General features: G+C 47.0%; 1 protein-coding gene across 1 annotated transcript in view; it reads right to left on the bottom strand.

Moving 5' to 3' along the window:
- Positions 1-4,052: 4,052 nt before the first annotated feature.
- CSNK2A1 (casein kinase 2 alpha 1) overlaps positions 4,053-8,494 on the bottom strand; it is a 42,114-nt gene continuing 37,672 nt past the window's right edge. The window contains exons 11-13 of the mRNA XM_087959144.1: positions 8,322-8,470; positions 5,895-5,981; positions 4,053-4,184 (exon numbers count right to left, since the gene is read on the bottom strand). Of these exons, the coding sequence (XP_087815270.1) occupies positions 4,072-4,184; positions 5,895-5,981; positions 8,322-8,470 (349 nt within the window). The 3' untranslated portion in view covers positions 4,053-4,071. The remainder of the gene's footprint in view (positions 4,185-5,894; positions 5,982-8,321; positions 8,471-8,494) is intronic.

The following is an 8,494-nucleotide window of genomic DNA, read 5'->3' as shown; positions in this document are numbered from 1 at the left end:
GAATTTTGATCAGGTGATCGCGGGGATGCTGCAAAAACAGTCGAGTCACTTTTTTCACTGCCGTTGTAACTTTGAACGGTCACTAAGCAAATTATTAAGTCAAGGACTCAGCAATCCACAAGGAAAGACGGCTAAAACAGCTGGGGAATTCTGGGAGTTGAAGTTCTGCAGGCTTAAAGTTGCCAAAGTTGAAGACTCCTAGTCTAAAACCAGCTTTTCTGTCCTAGGAGTGAAAATCTATCCCACATCTTTTTTTTTCTTTTTTTTTAGGAGTAAGAATTCACCAGACTTTTTGTTTCAATGATTTTATTTTTAAAAAAATTAAAGACCTCCATGGCACAAACTTCTCAGCACAATTAAAGGTTAGTTTTCAATAGTGACACTACAATTCCATTCAGGTAAATCCAGAGAGAGAGAGAGAGAGAGAGAGAGAAAGAGAGAACCAATCTAAATTTCAACAAAATAATAAAAAAGATCACTTCAAACAAGGTCTTTCTTTTAAAAAAAAATCAAATTTGCAAATAGGGCTATTTATACTGGCGTTTCATTTCCTTTTCATTTCCTGCCAACACGCACCAAATGCCAGCATCCCCTTTCCCGAGAAAAATGAGAATATATATATATGTATATAGATATATACATAGATATATCTCCCCAGGAAGTGCTGAGTAATTTAAAAAGTGTTCTGATACGACGTATACAGATGAGGTAATTTACAACACAGACGTTGTTACAATCTGCAGGTTTTTGGGCTGCAAGGCCAGGATAAGCACCGGGAAGAAAGTTGAGATCTGTGTTTTCTCGACGCCTGCCCCTTTAAGGTGCGTGGACTTCAACTCCCAGAATTCCCTGGCTCCCAGGAAATCCTGGGAGTTGAAGTCCACACATCTTAAAGGGGCAGGCGTCGAGAAAACACTGGTTTACATCAACTCAACCTCAATATTTCCATCTTGGGTTAGCTTGGATGGATACTGCTCCCCCTGGTGACCCCCCCCAACCCCTGAAATCCTCGTCACCTCGCACCCGGCACCCTCTGGAAAGCATGCGATGAATCCCTCCTTTTGCCCTGCTTGCCAAATTCAAGGATCAAAAGAAAGCAAAGGGTTGAGTCGATCCCCGGCTCCAGAACCCTCCGGAAGGGAGCTGTCCTAGTGCAAAATCTAGGCACACCTGTGCTGCCTTTCCCAATTTCCCGCAGGCGCCACCATGGGAAATTTCCTGCCGTCGGACATCCGGAAGTCCTTTCTCATCTGCCAAGGAGAGGGAAGGAGGGGGGGAGTCTCGTGCTATTGCTTCCTGCTCCAGCACCCATCCCGTCCCCGACGAACGCAATACGTGCCCCCAATTTCCCAAGTTTCCAGAAAGTTGCATATATTTATAGAACTCGAGGCCTCCCCAAGACGGTTAGCAGGCCACGCGTAGCAATGCTGCCAATGGAGATTTTTCACGGAGGATCTGAGATGGGGCTTCCAAGGCTCCGACAGCGAGCTACAGACCGCGGTGATTCGGAAAGAGGAGCTTCCATCTTGTCCTTCGCTGCGGCCGCCCCCTTGACGTCCCAGCTCAGCGAGAGGACAACGCAGGCACCCCCAAACCCGAACGACATTTTGGCTTGTGAGCACGCTTCTTGTAAGGCTTCCGAGCACTGGGTCGTGGCGGCCACCGAATTCCTGGCAAGGTGCCGAAATGGGAAAAAAACATACACACCCCAAACACATACACACCCAGATCCCAGCCTCCTGGTCCGAAGCCCCAATTCGGGGTTAAGAGGCTGCGCGTCATGTAAAACGTTTTGATACTGACCCGGGGAAGAGACTCCGCGCAGGCGACGTTAAACCTAACCTTTGATAAATTAAAAAAAAAATTAATAGTTTTTATTTACAGCCGAGAATTCCCACGTAAGGTTATTTCAGCATAAAGAAGAGCGAGACCGATTTACCTACAGAGGCCTCTGCATTTCTGGGGTGTGCACGTGGGTGTGTATGTGTGTAGTAGTAATAGTAGTAGACAAACACACAGTCACACAGGGACTGGATACCATCCTTCACCAGGAGGCTCTCTTACAAGCTGGCCTTGTTTTTTGCATTGTTTTTCACACGCCTTTTTGTTTTCTCGAAAATCACAGCCGGCTTGCAACTCTCCGCCAAGTTCCTCTAAGTCACACGCACGTGGACACACACCCCTGCCACCACATGGCACGTGGAGAGAAAAAGATATATGGGAGGGTAGGCAGGGCAAGCAAGCAACCCCTAGATCCGTTTGGGGTTTTTTTCTTTTTCTTTCCACGATCTAACCTGTTAGAAGTTCGAGAAGGAAAGGGAAAATTGGATTTCTCCAGGAAAAAAAAAAGGTGAAAAAATGGATTTCTCCAGGAGAAAAAAAAAAAAACAGGTGAAAAAAATGGATTTCTCCAGGAAAAACAGGTGAAAAGTTGGATTATTTTTTTTTCCCAGAATCCCAGAAGAACGTAACGGGGAAGAGCTTGGCGGTGGAGCCGGATGCTAACTTTGGAGGGGTGGCATGGATCAGATGGCGAGGCCTGGAGGCTTTGGATTAAGATGTTGAGAAGACCATCCCATAGGATAACGGAGCATGTTGTCCTCTTTTTTTCGGCAAACCATCCGTTCCAAGCCGCTGCAGGCCACGGCGACGTGGCTTCCCAAGACGCCCCTTGTCCTCCAAATCTTTGCCGGCTTTCCAAGGCTGGAATTCCACAGAGGTGTGGGCAGGCGATGGGAAGATATTATATTCCCCTGCAAAGTGGGGGGCGGGAGAGAGAGAAGAGGCATCGGCGCGTCGTAAGGACGAGAGAAACCGAGGTGAGGAAGAACCGGCGTCCTCAGTTTGGGAGAGTCTTCAAGGAGGACCTGGGAAATGGGGAGAGCAGGAACAGACGAGGAACGGGTCTGTGAATCGCCCCGTGGGTGAAGATATATATATATATGGTATTCAACTTTGTTCAGGTATTTTCCCACGTCATTATAGTTGTGCTTTTAAAGTTGTAGCAACGTTTTGGCAGATGATGGCGGATGAGATTCTGCCGAAACGTTGCTACAACTTTAAAAGCACAACTATAATGACGTGGGAAAATACCCGAACAAAGCTGAATACCATACATGTAAGTACCCGCGAAAACTTAAAAAAACATATATGTATGTATGTATGAATGTATGCATGTATGTATGTATATATTTTTTGCCAGGGGTTTTCCTCTGAATTACAAAAAGTTCAAGTAAAAAAAAGGCAGGCCTGGGGAGGGAGGAGGGGATTCGGCGTTAGAAGATCCATCAGTGTATGTATGTATGTATGTATGTGTATGTGTGTGTGTGTGTGTGTGTGTGTGTGTGTGTGTATATATATATATATATATATATATATATATATATATATATATATATATATATATATATATATATATATATATATACACACACACACACATACATACATATACACATTAATACATAAAGTTTTCATGGTACTTACATGTATGGCATTCAGCTTTGTTCGGGTATTTTCCCACGTCATTATAGTTGTGCTTTTAAAGTTGTAGCAACGTTTCGGCAGAATCTCATCTGCCATCATCAGGCTTCTGTATTGTGTTCGTCTGTGAGTCAGATTTACAATGTTCGTCTGTATTGTAAAGTCTGCTGCCAGATGAACACAATACAGAAGCCTGATGATGGCAGATGAGATTCTGCCGAAACGTTGCTACTTTAAAAGCACAACTATAATGACGTGGGAAAATACCCAAATAAAGCCGAATACCATATGTATGTATGTATGTATGTATGTATGTATGTATGTATGTATGTATATATGTATGTATCCGGGGGTGGGGGGAGAGAGAGAGAGAGAGAAAGATACATATGGATGATGTGACAGAACGACAATCGATCCACAAGCAACAGTTCCAACATGGCTCCTCCTGTCTCTCTTTCCTTCCTCCCCCCTTCCCCACATTGGCTACAAGAGGCTGTGGAGGGTGGGGGTGTGTGAGTGGAGGAGGACCCTCAGCGCTTGGGTGGCTCCAGTCCGGCGTCTGGGAGACAGGGTGGGGTGGGGGGTCCTTTATTGCTGAGCCCCTGCGGCAGCAGGTACTGGCATTCCCAGCGGGTTGGCAGCGGCAATCACGGGGAGCCGGCTAGAGGTCCGAGGGGAAGACGTTGCCACAGAAGAAATTCCTGGGGGAAGAAGAGGAAAAAAAGGAGAAAATTAGTGACCCGGAGTGAGAAATTTTGGCCCCCTCCCCCAATGAGAATGGCTTCTGGTGTGCTTGGTGCTCTTGGTTGTTTCGTTGCAGACGTTTCATGACCCAACTAGGGATCATCAGCAGGGAGGGAGGAAAGGAACGAAAGGAGGGAGGGGGAGGGGAGATTGGGATCCCTGGTGTTCTCTCTGAACTTCCTTGTAGACATTTTATGACCCAACTAGGGAACATCAGGAGGGAGGGAGGGAGGGAGGGAGGGAGGGAGGGAGGAAGGAAGGAAGGAAGGAAGGAAGGAAGGAAGGAAGGAAGGAAGGAAGGAAGGAAAATGTCATGCCCCTGTCAGAGTCTGAATCTGAGGAGGAAGACAAACAGCCAACAGGGAGTGGGAGTGTGGCTCCGTTGGCTGTGGAGGAAACTGGGGAAGGGCAAAGTCTGGCTGGGCAGAGCAGGGGAGAGGTAGAACAAGGGAGAGGAGGTTCAGAAAAAGACCAAGGCCCACCCCCTCTTCATCCTAGGGCACGCAGGGAGGAATGAAGAGAGCAATGTAAGTGGCGTGGCTTATGGGGAAGGAAAAGGCCTCGATTCCATTCACAAGGGCACACCTGGGAATAGAGTTTAAAGGAGAGGCAGTTGGGAGAGGTGTTTCTTGGGAACAAACGTTGAGTTTATCTTGTGTTGGCTGATGTTATGAGTTCCTGGCATCCTCCCAACTGGTTGGATTTACCACTCTGTTACTTCACTTCTGGAACTCCTTATCTTACCCTGCCGGATTTATTATCTTATCTTGCCTTGCTGAATTCATAGTTTAAAGTTTTTAGTTTAAAACGTTTGAATTGGAATATCTGCAGCCAAAGGCTGTTGCAGGTTCGGAGGAGAGTTTTTCTCCAGACCGGATGGTAACCGGAACACTGGAAGCAAAGTTGGAGCTAATAAAGGGATCCAGACTTATTCTCTAACTGTGTTGCCTTTGTGCCACGCCCCAGGTTATCATAGAAGGAAGGAAGGGAGGGAGGGAGGGAGGGAGGGAGGGAGGGAGGGAGGGGAGGGAGGAAGGAAGGAAGGAAGGAAGGAAGGAAGGAAGGAAGGAAAGGAAGGAAGAAGAAGGAAGGAAAGAAAAGGAAGGAAGGAAGGAAGGAAGGAAGGAAGGAAGGAAGGAAGGAAGGAAGGAAGGAAGGAAAGGAAGGAAGGAAGGAAGGAAAGAAAAGAAGGAAAGAAAAGAAGGAAAGAAAAGAAGGAAAGGAAGGAAAGGAAGGAGAGGACATTGGGGTCCCTGGTATTCTCTGAACGTGGTTTCCTTGCAAACATTTTATGACCCAACTAGGGAATGTCATTACGGGAGGGAGGAAGGAAGGATGGAAGGAAGGGATTGGGGTCCCTGGTGTTCTCTGAGCTTGTTTCCTTGCAGACATTTCATGACCCAACTAGGGAACATCATCAATGGTAGAAGAGGAGAATAGAAGGAGGAAGAGGAAGAGGAGGAGACTGAGGTTGCTGGTGCTCTCTGAACTTGACTGTTTCCTTACAGACATTTCATGACCCAACTAGGGAACATTATCATTGCTAGAAGGGAAGTGGGGTGGTTTATACGCAGTGGCTTGCCCTGTCGGGGAGCCCAAGCAGCACGACAGAATGGCTTTCGGGAGAACCAGGCTGCTCCCTACCACAGCATCCCAGAGGGACTCACCTGACAGCATCCCAGCGCTGCTCACAGGTGTGCTGCTCCCTGGAAGGCTGGCCGAATTCATCCGAGCCTGGTCCTTCACAATTGGGTCTGAAAAGACGGGGAAGACAAGACGATGACCCCCGGCATGGGCTTCAGGCGTTTGTCAAGTGAGCTCTGCCCCCCCCCCCCCATATTATGACCTTTCCTAGCCACAGTTGTTAAGTGGATCGCTGCAGGTCATCAGTTTAGAAACCCGTTTGTTGAGTGAATCTGGCTTCCCCGTGGACTTTGCTGGTTTAGGTGTGTTAGGGATAACATTGTTTACCCTAACTGGTAAAATAATAAATATGGTATCATGGTTTGTTAGTTAAAGTGTGTGTAACTTTAACTGCAAGAATGTAATTAAGGGTGTGGTTGTAAAAGCACTATATAAGAAGCGAGGCAATTGTAGCTCGCTCTCTCTGGCTTGAAGATCCCTAATTACTGGAAGGATTGATGACTGCGTTTTTGCTGGAACGGGGAGAGAAAACGGAGTGTTGATATTTCTCAACGGAGAGAAGATAAAGATTGGACTGATTTATTGTAAGTGAACTGACATTGGCTATTCAACACGGACTTTGCAAATAGAGTATCCCCGACAAGACTTGACTGAAATTGATATATGACTAATGGACCGTTACATTTGACTATGCTATAATTCTTAAATGGAATAAACAATATTTTTGATAACACAAGCGTATCTGTATTTTTACTGCGTGTTAACTAGAAAACTTATCTCACACAATTACCTGTCTTCCTATCTGACTTCGCTGCACGTTCTGTTTAGTTTGTTTTCCTTAACACCCGTTGGGGAATCCAGGCTTAACAAGGTGGTCGCAAAAGGGGGAATCATGTGACCCCAGGAGACTGCAACCGTCATAAATGTGAGTCTTGGTGCCAAAAAAAATCTGAATTTTGATCACCTGACCAAGGTCGTAAGTGTGAAAAATTGTCATAAGTCATTCTTTGCAGTGCTGTTGTAACTTTGAACTGTCACTGAATGAACTGTTAAGACAAGGACTATCTGTATTTCGTGCAGCCTTCCAGAACCCTCCAAACATGAGGGACTACAAATGCCAACATCCTTAGCCAACCCACCGACTAACAATCCTGTAGTTTAATACATTTAGAGGGCCTCAACTCCTATTTTTTTCCTAACCTTGGCAATTTTTAAGATATGTGGACTTCAACTCCCAGATGTCAGGATTCCGGCAGTTACTCCAATTAAATCATGAGCTTCAAGCCACACTCCCAAAACTAAAAAAATTAGAAGTTAACATTCCGGCATTAATGCCAACTCAGAGATACGTAATTCACTGTCACCCTTGATCCTGCTCCCCCCCCCACCCCTCTGGGCGTATCATCCAATGAAAAATGTCCATAGCCAAGAGTCATCAATCATGTTCTCCAATTAGATTTTTGCACGTCAGAAGCTTCAGTCATCTAATCAGTCTTTGAAGAAAATATGAATGGAATGTACTTTCGATTCCACACTGCCACCTGATCTTTGAAACTCTCCCCCCCTTCTTTCTTTAGTCAACTATAAAACGTGTATACAAAATGTTTTATGAGTTGACACCAGAATTCCCCCGCCAGCTCGGCAACTGTTACGGCCTGTTGGCCGCGGGCCCCTCCAGCAGCCAAATCAGAGGAGGAAGTGATGGTGTGGGAATCAGGGCCAACATCAGGACAACTTGAGAGCTCCGAGGGGGGAAGAGGGAATGGATTTGGCTGAGAGAAAGAGAGAGTGAGAGACACTGAGGCGGAGCCTAAGCCATCCGTCAGCCCTCAGATTGGGAGTCAACAGTCCCCAGGACTGGAAGTGGCTGATGAGGAAGAGGAGGTACAGCTGGGTCCAGTGCCTGACACATGGATGAGCAGAAGGCAGAGGAGAGGAGAGCAGTGGAAATCTATGGGCCAGTCCTTGGGACGGAGGAGCCACTGCTGCTAGTGAAGCCCCACCCTAGCTCTGGGGATAAAAGGCAGGGGGTGGAGATGAATAGATGCGGAAGACAACTTTTCATCTCCCTGCTGGACAGACTTGTTAGCCTGCGTAGACAGAGAGAGACCTTTTGCCGGTGCTCCTAATAAAAGGGAACATTTACCGTATTTTTTCGGTGTATATGACGCATTTTCCCAAGTGGATGGAAACGTCTGTGCGTCTTAACACAGCTAATGTTGCCAAAGCCCCACCCTCCCGCCAGCCCCCACCCTTTAGCCTCTGCCTCCCAGCCATTTGCCTCCTTGCGGCAAACAACCTGGTTTCAGCTTCAGCACAGCCCGCTTAGCCCAAGCAGCTGACTGTCGGTTGGATCAGCCTCCCCGACGATCAGCTGTTTCAAGCTGCAGGTTTCCTGATGGGTTTTCATCCTGCCAGCTTGACTTGGCCTTCCCGAGAACCAGACTCACAGAAGTAAGGGTGCTCCATGGCTTCTCTGGCGGTCAGTCTGGACTGGTGATCGTATCGCAACAACTTGTCCAAGAAATCTAAGGCTTCGGGGCTGACCAAGTGCTGGTTCTCACTGTGGACGAAACGTTCCCATCGTTTCCGTGAGTGCCTGAGAGAGAGAGAGAAGGAAGAA

Source organism: Notechis scutatus, chromosome 3 (genome assembly GCF_049901735.1).
Source record: "Notechis scutatus isolate UNSWTSFEM ecotype Mainland chromosome 3, rNotScu1.2, whole genome shotgun sequence".
In the NCBI taxonomy this organism is placed as follows: domain Eukaryota; kingdom Metazoa; phylum Chordata; class Lepidosauria; order Squamata; family Elapidae; genus Notechis; species Notechis scutatus.
Note: the sequence above shows the minus strand (reverse complement) of the source record. Positions and strands in the feature narration are given on the sequence as shown.